Source organism: Theropithecus gelada, chromosome 1, assembly GCF_003255815.1.
Source record: "Theropithecus gelada isolate Dixy chromosome 1, Tgel_1.0, whole genome shotgun sequence".
Taxonomy (NCBI): domain Eukaryota; kingdom Metazoa; phylum Chordata; class Mammalia; order Primates; family Cercopithecidae; genus Theropithecus; species Theropithecus gelada.
The window spans coordinates 43,554,176-43,572,614 of NC_037668.1; the positions used below are offsets into that span (position 1 = coordinate 43,554,176).

The following is an 18,439-nucleotide window of genomic DNA, read 5'->3' on the forward strand; positions in this document are numbered from 1 at the left end:
AAAAAAAAAAAAAAAAAAAAAAAAAAAAAAATTTTTCAACAGGGCAAAAAAAATAACATAAAGTTTAAAGGTCTGTTGACAATGGGAGGAAAATGCGCCTAGTGCTCTCTGTATCAGTGCCCCAACTCTGGGTTTGTGTGGCATCGATCTAGACAGCACTATACGCAGTGCTCCTGGAGTTGTGCCGTGCTGTGGCCCTGACCTGAAGCTTGCCACCCCTTGAGACCTATGCATGGATTGTGGATCCCTCCAGCCTCAAGTTGTCACTGTGCGGACTGCTGACTGGGTGCCTCTTGGGGACTGGGCTGTAAAGATACAGCCGCTGCCTGCTGGAACCTCCAGTGCCAGAGCTGCCCCTGGGACAGGGTGGTTTGAGGTAGACATCTCTGTTGGTCATTGTAGATACACCATTTGACTTTTTTTTTTTTTTTTTTTTTTTTTTTGAGACGGAGTCTCGCTCTGTAGCCCAGGCTAGAGTGCAGTGGCCCGATCTCAGTTCACTGCAAGCTCCGCCTCCCGGGTTCACGCCATTCTCCTGCCTCAGCCTCCCGAGTAGCTGGGACTACAGGCGCCCGCCACCTCACCCGGCTAGTTTTTTGTATTTCTTAGTAGAGACGGGGTTTCACCGTGTTAGCCAGGATGGTCATGATCTCCTGACCTCGTGATCCACCCGTCTCGGCCTCCCAAAGTGCTGGGATTACAGGCTTGAGCCACCACGCCCGGCCGGGTTTTTTTGTTTTTTTTTTTTAATCTACCTTCTTGATTCCAGAACTTTTGTAGCCCTCCTCTTAATCCATTTCTGATTTGGAGGGGATTTTTTTTTTCTTTCAGTTGCAGAGCTATTTTGCTGCATGTGAGGATGAGACCCCTGCCATCCGGAACCATGACAAGGTCCTGCAGCGTCTGTGTGAGCACCTGGACCACGCCCTGCTGTACGGGTAAGGTGGAGGAAGTTTCCAAAGACCACGGAGCACAACCCAGGCCATGAGTAGCCTCCACAGAGAAACCCTTAGCTTGTCTGCCTTTTCTTCCTTCTCTTCCCTTGGGAGAAAGGGATTTGTCCCATTCAAGTGGGCCACAGTCTCTCTGTAGTTACCCCAGTAAATCATCTCTGGGCAGACATAAAGGATGGGGGGAGGATTCGCCACAAATGACATGAAGGTGTGCTGGGTGCCTGGGAGACCTGTGGGGATCCATCACTTCCTGCCTTGCGCTCACTGCTGGACCCCTGACTGCAGCTTCCCAGGGTGGCCCCATGCAGGTCACAGCAGCTCCTGTCCTGTTTCCTCAGACTGCAAGACCTCTCCTCTGGCTACTGGGTGCTTGTGGTACATTTCACTCGGAGAGAGGCCATCAAGCAGATCGAGGTGCTGCAGCACGTGGCCACCAACCTGGGGCGCAGTGAGTAGTCACAAGGAGATTGTGGGGAAGGGACCAGCTCCACCTTCTCTGTGGGTAGCTTGGGGCTCTGTCCCAGGTTTAGCCTCAGGGTCAGCCCTGGGAGGCTCATTACCTGGTGGTGTCCAGTAGCAGTGGGGTGTTAAAATGCCAGCACCAGGCCAGGCATGGTGGCTTACACCTGTAATTCCAGCATTTTGGGAGGCTGAGGAGGGAGGATGGCTTGAGGCCAGGAGTTTGGACCAGCCTGGGCAATACAATGAGACCCCATCTCTACAAAAATTTAAAAATTAGGTGGATGTCTTGGTACACACCTGTAGTCCCAGCTACTCAGGGGCTGAGATGGGAGGATGACTTGAGCCCAGCAGTTTGAGGCTGCAGTGAGGCATGACCACAGCGTTGCACTCCAGCCTGGAAGAAAGAGTGAGACCCTATCTCTAAAGATTTAGGAAAATGGCTGGGCACAGTGGCTCATGCCTGTAATCCCAACACTTTGGAAGGGTAAGGCAGAAGGATCCCTGGAGCCCAGGAATTTAAGGCTGTAGTGAGCTATGATCACACCACTGTACTCCAGCCTGGGTGACAGTCTCTGTCTCAAAAAATAAAATAATAGTAATAAGTAAAAAATAAATGTATAAAATGCCAGCCCCCTTCATGAGGCCTCTTTGCTCCCCGCATATGACGGTTTTTGGCGCAGCAGTGATGGGAAGGAGGACGAGCTGCCAGCGAGAGCTGGACTCCTATGGAATCCCAGCCTGAGCACGTGCTGTGGAGTCTGGTTTCTCTCCCTGAGCCGGGATCACTGTTACCTACAGGATCGGTGCAGGATCCTGGTGTTTCTTGACCTATCTGAAGTGTGCAGTCTGCCCTCTTTATTAGAATTTCCTGGCCAGCTACATGCTAAAGGTCTGACTAGGAAAATAAAGCACTCAGGGTTACGGTACCCCACCAAGCGCGAAGGCTGCTGAAGTGCCTGGTCCCCTGACCTGCTCTTTCTTTCCTTTCTGCCCTTGCTTGGCAAATCAAAGCCAGCACTCTGACAGGCCTTCCTGCCGGTTACTCCTGCCTTTGTTTGCAGGCCGTGCCTGGCTGTACCTGGCCCTCAACGAGAACTCCTTGGAGAGCTACCTGCGGTTGTTCCAGGAGAACCTGGGTCTGCTGCATAAGTACTACGTCAAGTGAGTGTCTGGGATGGTCTGTCTCCCCTAGCCTCAGAGCTCCCCTTCAGCCACCTCCCAAAGGCTCTTGTCATGCAGACAGCACAGTGTGCCACATCAGTGATGCCAGAGAGCCATTAGAACCTTGCCGGTAGCTGGGTGGCCTTCACTGAGAGCACCAGTGTCCCATCTGGGCTCCTGGGTCCAGTTTGGGTCTCTGCTGCTCCCTGGTCCTCCTCCCAGGCTTCAGAGCTGACCAGTGCCCAAGCTTTGGCTCAGGCTTTGCTGGGGTTGCTGCAGGAACAGAGTGTGTACAGCAGCTGCTGAGAGCCTGACAAGCCTTGTGCTTATCCATCTCTGAAGACACTGGCAGGACAGTGCAGTGTGGCTGCTAACCCAGCAGGAGATCGCTGAGAGGGTGGTGGGCGATAGCTATATCAAGATGGGTGCCTTCCAAGGTGGGGGACATCACGTGTCAAATTTCAACACAGCTGGCATGTTGGTAAGCTCAGGCCAGGCTGGTCAACAGACCCAGAGGCACCATCGTGGCTTCTCGTGTCTTGCAGGAATGCCCTGGTCTGCAGCCACGATCACCTGACGCTCTTCCTGACCTTGGTGTCCGGGCTAGAGTTCATTCGTTTCGAGCTGGACCTGGTGAGACACCAGGGCTCGCGCTGCTTGTGGGAAGCAGAGGAGGGGCCAGGGGAGGGGCAGGGTGGGCGGTGGTTTCACTTCTCAGGTCTTGGTGGGGGAGCTTGTTGAGTATGACTGGGCTTGAGCAAAGCTTGTTTTTTCGGGTGAGGGAAAGGTTTCAGGGTCCGTTGAATTGAGTGAGAAGAGAAGTGATTCTCTTGCCTTACTGATGGCAAGAATTCCTGGTTCAGGTTACTTCCTCCTATCTCCCTATCCAACTTGGAGAAAAGCCACATTGCCTGGAGTATCTTTTTTTTTTTTTTTTTTTTGAGACAGAGTCTTGCTCTGTCGCCCAGGCTGGAGTGCAGTGGCACGATCTCGGCTTACTGCAAGCTCTGCCTCCCGGGTTCACACCATTCTCCTGCCTCAGCCTCCCGAGTAGACTAGCTGGGATTACAGGCGCCCGCCAGCACGCCCGGCTAATTTTTTTGTATTTTTAGTAGAGACGGGGTTTCACCGTGTTAGCCAGGATGGACACGATCTCCTGACCTCATGATTCACCCGCCTCAGCCTCCCAAAGTGCTGGGATTACAGGCGTGAGCCACCGCACCCGGTGTCTGGAGTATCTTAACCCAGAAGAGCTGGCCTTCATGTTTAGGACATGAGAGTTAGAAGGACAAGGCAAATTCAGCCTGGTGCTTCTGGGGTTCTGAAAGGTGTCATCAGCTCCGTGACGAGCCTTCAGCCACCCTCTTCAAGTTCTCAAGCTTCTCTCCCCATCACATCCTGTACAAATGTGATGCTGGCCCACATGGAGCCAAAGAGGCTCCCAGGCACCTCTTGGAATGGGCTCAGAATGGAATGCAGCTGCCCCGTCCTAATCAAATGACCTTCCTTGGGCCAGGTGCGGTGGCTCACACCTGTTATCCCAGCACTTGGGGAGGCTGAGGTGGGCGGATCACCTGAGGTCAGAAATGCGAGACCAGCCTGGCCAACATGGCGAAACCCCGTCTCTACTAAAAAAAAAAAAAAATACAAAAATTAGCGGGGTGTGGTGGTGGGTGCCTATAATCCCAGCTACTTGGGAGGCTGAGGCAGGAGAATCGCTTGAAGCCGGGAGGTGGAGGCTGCAGTGAGCCGAGATCACATCACTGCACTCCAGCCGGGGCAACAGTGAGACTGTCTCAAAAAAAAAAGAGAGAGAGAGAGACAACGGGGGCATCAAAGGGTATAGCTGAGTTCTGACAGCTGTGTCTTCCATCAGCCTAAAGTCCACAGCTTTAAAAGCCAACACTATTCACACTGCTCTTCTTAGCAGCTTTTCTTTGAATTTAGTACTTTCAGCCCTTGATTTCCCAAAGAATAACTAGCATAGAGGGTGTGACAGAGGCACATCTGCGTCTCCCAGGCCTGGATTCTGCTGTCCGCGGAAGGCCGCTACACGGAGTCTCCCACCAAACGGGCCTCCTCTACTCTCTCCTCAGGATGCCCCTTACCTAGACCTGGCCCCCTACATGCCCGACTACTACAAACCTCAGTATCTGCTGGACTTCGAAGACCGCCTTCCCAGCTCGGTCCACGGCTCAGACAGTCTGTCCCTCAACTCCTTCAACTCCGTCACCTCCACCAACCTGGAGTGGGATGACAGTGCGATTGCCCCATCTAGTGAGGGTGAGTGGCCCCAGGGCAGACCGGCCAAGCCCCTGCTGTGAAACAGACTTGAGCTGCTTAAGCCTGGCTGAGTGACGTCTTTCTTGGCTAGTTTTGGTCTGGTGGCTGAAATTTGCAATTAAACAGGGCTGGCCATTTCCCAGATCTTCATCTCCTCAGAGTCCCTGTGGTGGCTAAAAAGCGGATTCTGGGCACAAAAAGCCAAAATTTTACATATATATATATATTTTAAGGTTAGACCCTTTTCCAGAAGGTTCTAGTCACATGCCTGGGGCAGTTTTCTAAGCAAGGAAGGTTTAGCAGTGGGACGTGGAAACCCTTGTCACAGGGTTGACTGTTGCCTGCTCTGGGGAGCTTGTCTGAACCCACATTCCAGTTAGAAAGAGGTTAAGCAACCCCTAGAAGAAGAGAGAACCAGGCAGGTCTGAAGCACAGGGAAACCTTGCCACTGTGTCCTGTGTGTCCGTCCAATTTCTCCGAGTTCCTTCTGCGATCGCTGATGTGTGGGATGGTCGCACCCTTTGCATCAGAGACCGAGGTTGTCTTGACCCAATGACTTACTGGAACAGCCTGGTTTCTCTCAAACCTTAGGCCCTGGTGTTCATGGATAAAACTGGCCTCTTCCCCTGTGGGAGACCAGAGCCCTTCGTTGACTTCACCCCACCACCTCACCTCCAGGGAAGGGGATCCCAGCCCCAGTTCAGCCCTGGGGCACCCTAGAATTGCCTCAGCATTAAAACCTTGACCTTCCCCTTTCTTTATTTCTGTTGTACCATGGGTTATATGTCCCAGGAAGGGAGGTAGGTCCCTTTCACACTTGCTGTTAGCAAGACCTGCATTGCTGACTGTGCAAGCTGAAGACAGCGGTTCAGTCTCCTTAGGTTGGGCCCATGGGCCGCCTTAGAGGAGTCGGAGGGGCGGGCCTTGCTGGAAGAGGCAGGACAAGGATGGATCCATGGATGGAGGTGTCCCCTCAGCAATTTGGAGATTGTGTAACCGCAGCTGCCAGGGCAGTGTCTCTGTGCCCTGCTAGGGTACGGAGGGAAGGAACGCAATGGGTAGAAAACAAAGTTAGGCACAGGCAGCAAGGCTTCTCTCTGCCAGAACCAGCTTCTGGGTATGGAAAGGGGTGGCCCTGAAAGGTCTTTCCGGCTGGTTGGAGGCTCCTGGACCAGTGCCCGAGCTGAGAGGCAGCCAGGGCCCTAGTCAGTTTCCCCATGGTTGTTGGATACAATGTAGAAAGTTGAAGTTTTCCTCTCCTATTTCCTCCCCATGTCTCCCATCCCATCTCCCCTCCCCTCCCTCCAGTCGTCCTTCCACTGCCTGTGTTTCTAATCTTCAGTTTTGTCCCTCGTTTTTGTAGATTATGATTTTGGAGATGTGTTTCCAGCAGTGCCGTCTGTACCCAGCACAGACTGGGAAGGTGGGCCAGAGTCCGCTGTTACCCTCTTTTCCTGTTTTGCAATGTTTCCGTGCCAAGCTTGCTGCATGTATCAAATCAGCTCCTTATTATTTATAATAATGTCCATAATCATAATAAAGCCAAGTTTGGTGTTCTAATAGATGGAATTCTGCAGTGGGAAAGCTGGACCTCTAGCCGTAGGCAAATCCCTTCTCCCAGTGCAGGGCTCCTGCCTTTGCGCAGTGGCCTCTCAGTGTCACTAAGTGGCTGCATTTCGGGGGATACAGGATCACCCTTCCTGATTCCAGTGCCAGCTGATGTTCTCGGGCTGTGTAGGGCCTGACCCAGTGAACAGAGACTTGTTCTGGAAAACCATGCCTTTAAACATGCGGGTTGTAAGCTCCTTTGGGTCAGATGAGCATCGAGGAGAAAGAGCTTGATTCTTTCAGTCTGTTCCTAATGGCTTCCTCATGGGTGTTTTGGAGTGGTTGAGGTCCAAGTAAGGGAACTGCCCAGGTACAGCTGAAACTTCCTACAGACAGAATCTCTTTGAAGCTTTAAAGCAGATTAAAAGGAAATCTGCCAGCCCTCCCACCCTGTCTGCTGGGCAGTAGCAGTGCCTGGGCATTTTTCTGCCTGAAATTCCACTTCTGGGCTTACATAAATTCACAAAGCTATTTCCAGGTTGCCACGATTACTCAAAGCAAAGGCTATGTTGCCAATAAGGTGAATGTTCCCCCCCTTAAATCTGAGGCCATAGCAGATCCCTGTTATTTTATTTTATTTTATTTTACTTTTTGAGACAGAGTCTTGCCTTGTTGCTCAGGCTGGAGTGCAGTGGTGCGATCTTGGCTCACTGCAACCTCCACCTCCCGGGTTCAAGCGATTCTTCTGCCTCAGCCTCCCAACTAGCTGGGATTACAGGTGTGTGCCACCATGCCTGGCTAATTTTTGTATTTTTAGTGGAAACGGGGTTTTCCCATGTTGGCCAGGCTGGTCTTGAACTCCTGACCTCAGGTGATCCACTTGCCTCGGCCTCTCGAAGTGCTGGGATTACAGGTGTGAGCCACTGCACCTGGTCCAAATCCCTGTTATTAAAGAGCCTCCTACCCTCTGGGCCACTTCCAGCTTGGAACAGGGGAGGTGAGGGAACCTGGCCTCTGAACAGGGGAGGTGAGAACTGCCGCAACCTGAGGATGAGGGGCAGGTGGCTCTCCCCGCATTATTAGAGATATGATCACTGAGTGATGGGGGACAGGTGATCCCTTCCCAAATAATGTGAGTATGAAATACCTTAACTCTGGGGGAAATAAGATGTGGCATTGGGAAAAATAAACTATTGTGTCCGAAATTGATGAGTGCTAACAGCCCTCACTCTCAGTGCCTCCTCAGCCTCCGACCTCAGCGTCTACTCTGGCAGCGCTGAGAGTGAGGGCTGCTAGCACACTATGACACTTGGCCAAGAGTAGTGTTGAGGGGTCCCCTGTTTGAGCTAAATTAGCTTGGATTCCAGAATTCCATCATAACGTCACGTACCCTCTCAGCCTCTCTTCTTGCAGCACACATGCTGGATATTGTTTTTTTCCCCTCTGATTCTAACAACTAACCCCCCTCCTGACACGCCTGTTGCAGTCACTTGACAAGCAGGGCCTGACCTTCCTCTGCAGCCTTTCAGAGCTCCCTGCGGCCTGAGAACTAACAGCCCAGTTGCACTGCTTGCCTCAGGGCAGGGTGAGATTTCCTGAGTTCCTGGAGCAGGATTCCTGAGCTCACTCTGGCAGCCCACCTGGGAAGGCTCTGTCTTCTCCTTGGACCCGGAGGAAGGCAGGACTTGGGGCAGCTCCAAACTCTGAGCCTGGGGTGGCCTTCCCCTGGTCTCTGGCTTATGTACAGAACTGGTGGGCAACCAGGTCTTGACACCCACCACATCTCATGATCTGCCCACTCACCTGTCAGGGCTCCTCTTGGGTGCAACCACATGTGCTGAGGAGAATCACAGGGGCTGGAGCAAGAACACATGGGCTTGGCAGGAGCCTGCTTTGGGACCGAGAGGCATGGTTTTCTGTATGTTAGAATTCAGGCTCTGGGATCCCAGGAAATCTGGAAACAGTCCCCAGTGTTGCTGGTGTTTTCTGGCAGAGCTGCTCATTGCCTTTAGCCTCCTCTTTTGCCCTTATATTAAAAGACAGCAGACTTAAAAAAAAAAAAAAAAAAGGCGGTGGGGAGGCCAGGCTCACACCTGTAATCCCAGCACTTTGGGAGGCTGAGGCTGGAGGATCACCTGAGCCCAGGAGTTTGAGACCAGCCTGGGCAACACAGGGGGACCCCGTCTCTACTAAAACTACAAAAATTAGCCAGGCATGGTGGTGCTCGCCTATAGTCCCAGCTACTCTGTAGGCTGAGGCAGGGCAGGAGGATCGCTTGAACCCAGGAGGTCAAGGCTACAGTGAGCTGTGATTGTGCCACTGCGCTCCAGCCTGAGCGACAGAGTGAGACCCTGTCTCCAAAAAAAAAGGACGGTGTGCTGCATCAGTAGACAGCTGCCCTGAGGCTTCCAAGAGGCACTAAGTTGACAGCTGGTTGAGCCCCCAGTGGGGCTGTGGGGTGCATATTTGCCTCTTTTCTTCCGGGCAGATAGCAGCCAGCAAGATGCGTATTGACCGGCAAATGGAGCATGACCAGCCGTGGCCCTTGCCATTGACCCTCACCCACGCGGTTTCACCAGCTGGGCCTCAGCTCTCTGCTTGGGTGGCTCCCATCTGCCACTGGCTAAATGGCCTGTGTGCTTCACCTGCCCATGCTCCCTCTCCTGCCCTGTTGCAGTAACCAGGGGCAGATGGCTGGGTGGGGCAGGATGTCTAAGCCAGCTCCCCTCTCGGGGGCCGTGTCAGGGTATGACTCAGAAAGGACCAGTCAGTGAGCTGACGCTTGAATGAAATGGGGTTCTTGGCCGGGCGTGGTGGCTCATGCCTGTAATCCCAACACTTTGGGAAGCTGAGGCGGGCGGATCACGAGGTCAGGAGATCGAGACCATCCTGGCCAACATGGTGAAACCCCAGCTCTACTAAAAATACAAAAATTAGCTGGGCGTGGTGGTGCATGCCTGTAATCCTAGCTACTTAGGAGGCTAAGGCAGGAGAATCACTTGAACCGGGGAGTCAGAGGTTGCAGTGAACTGGGATCGTGCCACTGCACTCCAGCCTGGCGACAGAGAGAGACTCCGTCTCAAAAAAAAAAAAAAAAAAGAAATGGAGTTTCAGCACCACTGCACCACCCTTGCAGGGGCGCCTGGTCCTGCCCCTGAGGAGTGTGTAGGTTGGGGCTGCTGGAGAGAAGCAGCCTGGGGGGCAGCCTCTCAGACCCCTGTCTTTGCCCCTTCGCACTTCGTTCTCATTGCCCTGCTCTGTCATCTTGTCTCTACTCTGTGCTCTGGGCATTTCCCTCTGCCCCGTGGTTCCCACCCCTTGGGCTCTCATCCTGTCCTCCCAGCCTTTGCCCCCACTCTGCACCCCTCACTTTCTCTGCTGTCTTCCTCCATTCTTCTCACTTTGTGTCCTTTGACCTCTGCAAGGGACCCTTCAGAGGACTTTGGGCGCCTCTCAGCCCTACAAGTGTTGTATGGGGCTAACGGGGCTGCTGGATACCCCTGTAGTGGCCTAGCAGGAAGGCTCTGAGGGTAACCTAAGAGCATGCAGCCTGGCTCCTCTCTGGGGCTCCCAGCCACCCATGGAGGCCTCGAAGTCACTATCCCTATGGGACTTAGCCTGGAGCTTGAGCCTGGAGGCTGCTTCCCCGCGGGGCCCTTAACACAAACTCAGCCAAATTGTCGTGAGCTCTGGAGGGCCCCCAGGGGTGGTGGAGATGGTGTCCCTCCAAGTTGCTCCTAAAGTACAAATCCCATGTCCTGTTAGGTTGGGGCTTCTACTTGAAATAGGGCCACCCCGGTCAGGTTTCCCTGGGAGGAACTGGCCAGTCTGCCTCCCTCCTGGGCTAACGCATGCTCTGGGGGTTGGGGACCCCAGGGGGTGCCTGATAGGGTGTCTCCTGCTTCCTTGTCCTCCCAGATGGAGACCTCACAGACACGGTCAGCGGCCCCCGCTCCACAGCCTCTGACCTGACCAATAGCAAAGCCTCCACCAGGAGCCCCACCCAGCGCCAGAACCCCTTCAACGAGGAGCCGGCAGAGACCGTGTCCTCCTCTGACACCACCCCCGTGCACACCACCTCTCAGGAGAAGGAGGAGGCCCAGGCCCTGGACCTGCCAGATGCCTGCACGGAGCTCGAGGTCATCAGGTCAGCGGGGAGGGGCCCAGAGAGGAGCTGGGGTCCTGGAGTCCAACCTGTCCACTCCCAGCATCAGCTGTTCGTCCAGGGCAGACTGGGACACTCGCCGAGGGCAGTTGCACACCTTCCTGGAAACCCTTCCCACCTCTAGGAGGTTCTTTGAGCAAGAGGAAGTGGAGGCCTGTCCTAGTCATCTCGGCTGCTGGAATAAAGCACTGCAGACGGGCGGCTTCCACAGCAGACATTCTCACAGCTCTGGAGCCTGCAGTCCGCGGTCAGGGTGCCAGCGTGGCCAGGCTCTGATGAGGGATTCACAGATTTCCCTCTTCTCGCTGTGTCGTGGTGGGGAACAGAGAGAAAGCTCTCTAGGGTCCCTTTTATGAGGGCACTGATCCCATTCCTGAGGATCCCACCCTCAGGACCTCATCACCTCCCAGCGGCCCCACCTCCTGATACCATCACATCAGGAGTTAGGATTTCAACATAGCAATTTGGAGGGGATACACACATTCACCCCACTGTAGGGCTCAAGCCCTTGGAAGCCGGTGGCACAGGCAGCGACTACGGCTGGCGTCTGGGGCCATGTCCAGGCTGCCGGGGCATTTGCTGGGTCTGCCTAAGATCAGAAAGCACCTTCAGGCTGGACTCTTCCTAAGGGAGTTCTTGGATGTTAAGATACAATTTCTGAGATTCACTGAAAGAAAAGTATCTTTGTCATATGGGCACGACATGGAAAGGAGGGACGTGGTGGGTGGCCAGCAGGGACTGTCGACCAGAGCCTCCCCAGCTCTCTGACCTCCCCGACCCCTTCTTGAAACTTCACACCGACTAAGAGAAGCCCTGTGTGCATGTCAGACTGCCCAGGCTTGCTGGCCTGAGGTGGGGGATTGCTCCCCGGTGACTGGAGCCAGGAGGCCACCCCATGGGCTGGTTCCAGTCCACAGCAGCATCATGCTCAGACCTGGGGTCCCTTAGCGAAGCCCACTCCAGCCAACCTGGAACCAGAGTGGGACCCGGAGCATGAGTCCAGAAAGCGCTGAGTACTTTCTGGGTGATTCCTCCATCATGATGCCTAAGGGAAGTGAGGTCAGCTCAGGATCCACATCCTCAGAGGGGCTGAGTGGAGGGGGCATTGTCTGACCAGCCGTGGCCTGGTTTCCTTTCCTAGTGTGCAACTAGCTCAGCTGTTCCATTAGGAGGAATTCGGAGGACCCACTCTGGGGTTCCTCTGGCCGCAGCCATCTGTGCCCAGCCCATGCCACCCCCACCCCGCCTCTGCCAGCAAAGGGGGCACCTCAGGGCCTGAGCCGCTGTTGTCCCCTGAGCCAGTGCCTCCACCCAGCACTGCCTAGGACCACTGACACGCTAGCTGTGCCCTCAGAGGTTACATGGCCAGCACCACCACCGTGACCCAGCCTGGTTTTCCTCAGCACTGGACTCCTCAGGTGTTAACTGTCTGCCTGTCATTACTGTCCCAGAGTCACCAAGAAGAAGAAAATTGGCAAGAAGAAAAAGAGCAGATCAGATGAGGAGGCGAGTCCACTCCACCCCGCCTGCAGCCAGAAGAAATGTGCCAAGCAAGGGGACAGTGACAGCCGCAACGGCAGCCCAAGCCTTGGGCGGGACTCGCCAGACACTACGCTTGCCTCCCCCCAGGAGGAGGGAGAGGGGCCGAGCAGCACCACGGAGAGCAGCGAGCGCTCCGAGCCTGGCCTGCTGATCCCCGAGATGAAGGACACCTCCATGGAGCGCCTGGGGCAGCCTCTGAGCAAGGTTATCGACCAGCTCAACGGGCAGCTGGACCCCAGCACCTGGTGCTCCCGTGCTGAGCCCCCAGACCAGTCCTTTCGGACCGGCTCTCCCGGGGATGCCCCGGAGAGGCCGCCGCTTTGCGACTTTAGTGAGGGGCTTTCAGCCCCAATGGACTTCTACCGCTTTACCGTCGAGAGTCCAAGCACTGTTACATCAGGTGGCGGCCACCATGACCCTGCAGGGCTTGGCCAACCGCTGCATGTTCCTAGTAGCCCTGAGGCTGCTGGCCAAGAAGAAGAGGGAGGAGGAGGAGAGGGACAGACGCCTCGGCCCCTAGAGGATACCACGAGGGAGGCTCAGGAGCTGGAGGCCCAGCTGTCTCTGGTCAGGGAGGGGCCTGTGTCTGAGCCAGAGCCTGGGACCCAGGAGGTTCTCTGCCAGCTCAAGCGAGACCAGCCCAGCCCGTGTCTGAGTAGCGCTGAGGATTCTGGGGTGGATGAGGGACAGGGGAGCCCTTCGGAGATGGTCCATTCCTCGGAGTTCAGGTAATAAGACTGTGCGACTGGCATGGGACTCTCCCCGCCCTTGAAGCTGGGGACACTGTGCCTCTGACCTTCAGATAAATTAAGCACTAGGAAGACCTAGCCTGGATGAAAAGGGGTGTGAGCCTCCCTCCCTAACTTCGGCTCCGGGTGGGAGGTGGAGGCACTACCCCCTGGCTCTGGGGTGGGGTGTGGCCTCGCCCACCTCTGCCCACCTGACACCTCGCCCTCCTGACTTGGCCCTCACAGAGTAGACAACAATCACCTGCTCCTGCTAATGATCCACGTGTTCAGAGAAAACGAAGAGCAGCTGTTCAAAGTAAGTCCCAGGAACTCAGGAGCGAGCAAGAGACCACAAGGGCGAGGCGGGATGGGCCACCGCCCCCGCTGGAGCGGCAGGAGCTGCCTGCCTGACCCCTGTCTGCTTCGGCCCCCAGATGATCCGGATGAGCACCGGGCACATGGAGGGCAACCTGCAGCTGCTGTACGTGCTGCTCACAGACTGCTATGTCTACCTGCTCCGGAAAGGTGCCCGCCGCCCCCGGGCAGACAGTGGGTTGTGGATGAGGCTGACTCTCAGCCCATTTTCCCCAGTCCCCTTGCCCTCTGACTGCCTTCCGGCTGCCTGGCATGCAGTGATGGAAAGACACCCCAAGGAAGGTGTTGCCAGCAGCCCTGAGACGTGAGCCTGGGGCTCCCTGTGTGAGCACTCCACACCATCCTCCTATTGCAGGGCAAGGAGAGGCCCCTAAGAGCGGGAGCCTTGTCTAAGAAAATGGGGTAGGGGGAGGGAAAAGAGGCCTGTGGGGATAATAGGCCTTGGGGTCTCCTCTCTCAGGGGCCACAGAGAAGCCATACCTGGTGGAAGAGGCCGTTTCTTACAATGAACTTGACTATGTGTCGGTGAGTCCAGGCTCCGCAGTTGCGCGCCTGCTGTAGGTACAGGGCTTCTCAGGCCACTTACCCATAGAGCTGCAGGGTGAGGCACAGCCCCTTACTCATATCCCGGGGTTGGGCACCAACTTAACTCTCAGAAACGCTTCTGTACTCGATGCTGGGGGTAAGAACCAAGCTTGAGGTCGCCTCTTCCCGTGCTAGATTTCTGACCGCCCCTCCCTCACTCATGCCAGCCCCTGGCCTCTGGGGCTCTACTTGGTGGCGGCCCGGGGTGTGCTTCTTCCTTCCCAGCAAGCGCTCAGCCTGGCCACACTGCCTCCTCCACCAGGCAGCAGCCAAGCCCCAAGTGCATGCCGGGGTGTGGTTTCTGGCAGGTTGGCCTTGACCAGCAGACGGTGAAGCTGGTGTGCACCAACCGCAGGAAGCAGTTTCTGCTGGACACGGCTGATGTGGCGCTGGCTGAGTGAGTGGCAACCCCGCCCCTCTGGAAGTACTGGAGAGTCCAAAGCTGCCCATACATAGGTGTGGGTGCCCTGGGGGTGGGGGTAGGGAGTGGGGGATGGGAAGTGGGAGATCCAGGAGGGGAAACCAGATGCATTCCCTCTGGAACCTGCATCTGCTCAGAGAGGCAGGCAAGTAGACGAAAATCACGGGACTCGTGTGGTCAGCCCAGGTGACCTCAGCCCCTGGCGACTCTTGGGGGTGCTGGCATGAGCTGTCCGACAGGAAGGAAGGCAGAGAGCCATGCTGCTGGGCCAGGTGTGCCCTTGAACGTTTGCATCCTTGTCCTGGCTCAAGGTCTCACCCGTTCAAGTCCTGCCAGCCCTCCTTGTCAGTCTTCCCTCACTGTCAAAATCCAAGGCCCCTTGGCCACTGAGAACGATCAGGCCTGTTCCAGTTGTCATTTGATGACCTTGGACCTCGTCATTGCCGCACCTGCCACCCTGGTCGCTGGTTCTAGCCAGGCCCCTCCCCCAAGTTTCTGTGACCCCCTCCAGGCCAGGAAGGCTCAAGACTCAGCCCTGTGCAGCTGTGGCCCTGTTCTCAGGCCTCTAACCACACACCCCACTCCCTGTGTAGGTTCTTTTTGGCTTCTTTGAAGTCAGCCATGATCAAAGGCTGTCGAGAACCACCCTACCCCAGCATCCTGACGGATGCCACCATGGAGAAGCTGGCACTGGCCAAATTTGTGGCCCAAGAATCGAAGTGTGAGGTAAGAACCTGAGGAGGAAGCTGGGTGCAGCCCCTGAGATGGCAGAGCAGCAGCCATGAAGGTTAAGGGATGCACATAGATGTCTTTGCCATCTTCACAATCGCCTACCTGGGTGGGACGGGACGGGGCTTTCCCATCCTGGACGGGAGGAAGGTCACGTCCACCTTCCTACTTGGGTTGTATCCTAAGGTTAAAACACCCTTGCTCGGCAGGGCGTGGTGGTTCACGCCTGTAATCCCAGCACTTTGGGAGGCCGAGGCAGGCAGATCACCTGAGGTCAGGAGTTCGAGACCAGCCTCACCAAAATGGTGAAACCCCGTCTCTACTAAAAGTACAAAAATTAGCCAGACGTGGTGGCGGGCGCCTGTAATCCCAGCTACTCGGGAGGCTGAGGCAGGAGAATCGCTTGAACCTGGGAGGTGGAGGTTGCGGTGAGTAGAGATTGTACCACTGCACTCCAGCCTGGGTGACGGAGCGAGACTCAGTCCCCAAAAAAAAAACAAAACCCTGGCTCTTGGCTACCCCAGGTGCCATCAGTGAGCCCAGTCCGGGCTCAGCCACCTGCCTGGCCCCAGCCTTACTTGCTTTGTTCCCTGTCTCCCCAACCCAGGCATCTGCTGTCACCGTGCGCTTCTACGGCCTTGTGCACTGGGAGGACCCCACAGATGAGTCCCTGGGCCCTGCCCCCTGCCACTGCTCACCCCCCGAGGGCACCATCACCAAAGAAGGCATGCTGCACTACAAGGCGGGCACCTCCTACCTGGGCAAGGAACACTGGAAGACGTGCTTTGTGGTTCTCAGGTGGGAGCCCTGGCAGCTCCAGGCCTGGGGCTTGGGCCCTGGGGTGGCTGGGCGGTCAGGTCCCCAGCGGGGATCTCTCCGCAGCAGGTCACTTAGGGAGCAGCCTGAGAAGAGGACGCTTCTCTTCCCTATAAGAGCTTGGAGTCGACCTAGCTCAGGCTGTTAGAGCATCTCTGTACAGCCAGTCATCTTCGGGGCCCAGGAATCCCTGAGTGCCTCAGGGGAGGACGCAGGCTTGGTCCCTCTGATGAACCTTGAGCTGTGTCCCAGGTCTGCTGAGGTGGCCACGTTCCCTGCTGGGCCCCCAGGGCTTTCTTCACCCTCCCTTCTGTAGATGACAGCTCCTGGCCTCCTTTGCCTCAGGTTCATGGCCACAGCATGTGTGTGGGAGGGGAACCCTGGGACTTGGGCTCTGCCTGGCCCCAGTTCCTGGGACAGGGCTCACTCGCCCTGTTTTGTGTCCCTGCAGCAATGGGATCCTCTACCAGTACCCGGACCGCACCGATGTCATCCCTCTGCTCTCAGTGAACATGGGGTGAGTGTCCCGGGAGAAGGGGGTGTGTCCTGGGGCCCAGAGCTGCCGTCTCCCTCGTTCGAGATGTCCTCCCCACTTGGCAGTTCAGCCTCGCCCTCAGCCCCACCCGATCCAGCGGCCCTGACAGGTGGCCTGGGGCTTCCACGATCTGAATGCTGCAAGGAGCCTACAGGAGGGGATGAGGGAGGCAGCAAGGAGCTCCTGGCTTAGAACAGGTCCAGTCTGATGGGGGAGGCAGGCCCTTCCCCAGAAGCTCCCGGCCTGATGGGAGATGGACATTCGGGTAATCGGAAGGAACAGCGGGCCCTCAAGAGGCAGCACGCATGAATGAATGAGGCCGATTCTCAGAGGGCCAGAGGGACAGCTGATTCCCAGCCCCACCTGGCCATGCTTGGGGATTTAGAAGACCTTGGGCATTCTGGAGATGAAAGGTGTTACACAGAAAGGTGGTGGGTGGGGCTCCCAGACTTCTCCTGGGAGCTGGAGGGGCCTGGAGAGCCCTCTGGTATCCTCCAGCCCCCAGGACGGTGGGACAGACCCTGTGCCGCACACCCTGCACCAACCCTGGGGGCTGCCCCTCGATGCTGCCCCTGCCTTCTCGCTCCCGTTTCACCCTCCTCCTCTGGCCCAGGGGGGAGCAGTGCGGTGGCTGCCGGAGAGCCAACACCACGGATCGGCCCCACGCCTTCCAGGTCATTCTCTCCGACCGGCCCTGCCTGGAGCTGAGTGCCGAGAGTGAGGCCGAGATGGCCGAGTGGATGCAGCACCTCTGCCAGGCTGTGTCCAAAGGGGTGAGCTTTGCCTGCCCCCACTGCTCACCTGGCCTGCCTCACCCACCCAGACCCCCAGGGTCCCATCTCTAAACCCAGAGTCACAGAGCAACCTGAGGGCCAAGGCCTGCAGGGGGCAGCCCAGGAATGGACCCTGGAGCTCAGGGGCATCACTCCCATCCCCACCTCTACTCCTGATCCCTGGAGGGAGAGCAGAAGGGCTGGCTGGGTCCCCTGGAGTGGGGAGTTCTCGTGCAGACCAGCCCTGGAGGCCCCAGCCTGCCTCTCCCCTGCCCCGCTGCCAGGTCATCCCTCAGGGCGTAGCTCCCAGCCCCTGCATCCCCTGCTGCCTGGTCCTCACCGATGACCGCCTCTTCACGTGCCATGAGGACTGCCAGACCAGCTTCTTCCGCTCTCTGGGCACAGCCAAGCTGGGCGACATCAGCGCTGTCTCCACTGAGCCGGGCAAGGAGTACTGTGTCTTGGTGAGCTGGGGGTGGGGGCGGGGATGCAGGTCCTGCAGAAGGAAAGCTCTGACTGCTCACCAGGGGCCTGACTCTCCCTAGGAGTTCTCCCAGGACAGCCAGCAGCTCCTTCCGCCCTGGGTCATCTACCTGAGCTGCACTTCTGAACTGGACCGATTGCTGTCTGCACTGAACTCTGGGTGGAAAACCATTTATCAGGTACCCAGCTGCCCAGGAACCCCATTAGCCAGGGACCCTGTGGAGTGGGAGCCACTCCCTGGGGAGACGAACCCTAGCTGCTCCCAGGACCTGGCCCTGCCTCTAGGGTCCTGGGCACAGCCATGTACCAGGGTGCTCCTGCCTCAGACCTGGGGGTGAGTGCCTGCTGCTCTTGAAACAAACCCAGGAGAGTCCTCGCTGTCCTTACTGCCTCTTGCTGTACCGTCCCCTCCTCGGCTGGCCAGAGGGTGACAAGCCTGCCAGGCCAGGAGGCCCTCAAGCCACTCAGCACTGCTGCCTCAAGGGCCTGGGAGGGAAGGGGTGGGCCCCGGGAGGTGGGTGTGGGACTCCAGCCTGGGTGGCTCTGCCTCTGGTTTGGACTGGGCCTTGGGTGATTGAGGGTGGCCTGGCAGGAGAGAGCTGTCTGGGGGCAGAGGCCAAGGTGGGCATGTTGGTGCCGGCCCCAGACTGAGCAGACACACCTGACAGGCACAAAAACTTAGAACCAAAGGGGCAAAACCCTGACTCCTAGCGAGTCTGAGGCCGAAACTGAAAATAGAACCCAAGAAACTTAATTCCTGACCTCAGTTCTAATCAAACAGCACGAATGGTGGTGGACCTCCAGCTGTGCTCAGATGGTGGGGGCACAAGATTGGCAGTACCCTCTTCCTTACCCTCCAGGCTTAGCGCTAGTGTGGGAG

The 18,439-nt window shown here is 56.7% G+C and overlaps 1 protein-coding gene across 2 annotated transcripts in view; it reads left to right on the plus strand.

Moving 5' to 3' along the window:
• The window catches only part of PLEKHM2 (pleckstrin homology and RUN domain containing M2), a 51,291-nt gene that overhangs the window by 31,505 nt on the left and 1,347 nt on the right, over positions 1–18,439 (plus strand). Inside the window, exons 2-19 of one of the 2 annotated variants that reach the window (XM_025381293.1) lie at positions 832–938; positions 1,292–1,401; positions 2,477–2,576; positions 3,122–3,209; positions 4,673–4,859; positions 6,223–6,282; positions 10,326–10,554; positions 12,024–12,842; positions 13,089–13,158; positions 13,277–13,367; positions 13,678–13,742; positions 14,111–14,199; positions 14,817–14,949; positions 15,560–15,750; positions 16,220–16,285; positions 16,917–17,076; positions 17,361–17,540; positions 17,622–17,738. In XM_025381293.1, the coding sequence (XP_025237078.1) occupies positions 832–938; positions 1,292–1,401; positions 2,477–2,576; positions 3,122–3,209; positions 4,673–4,859; positions 6,223–6,282; positions 10,326–10,554; positions 12,024–12,842; positions 13,089–13,158; positions 13,277–13,367; positions 13,678–13,742; positions 14,111–14,199; positions 14,817–14,949; positions 15,560–15,750; positions 16,220–16,285; positions 16,917–17,076; positions 17,361–17,540; positions 17,622–17,738 (2,862 nt within the window). The remainder of the gene's footprint in view (positions 1–831; positions 939–1,291; positions 1,402–2,476; positions 2,577–3,121; positions 3,210–4,672; positions 4,860–6,222; positions 6,283–10,325; positions 10,555–12,023; positions 12,843–13,088; positions 13,159–13,276; positions 13,368–13,677; positions 13,743–14,110; positions 14,200–14,816; positions 14,950–15,559; positions 15,751–16,219; positions 16,286–16,916; positions 17,077–17,360; positions 17,541–17,621; positions 17,739–18,439) is intronic. The other variant, XM_025381291.1, reaches the window with a different exon arrangement.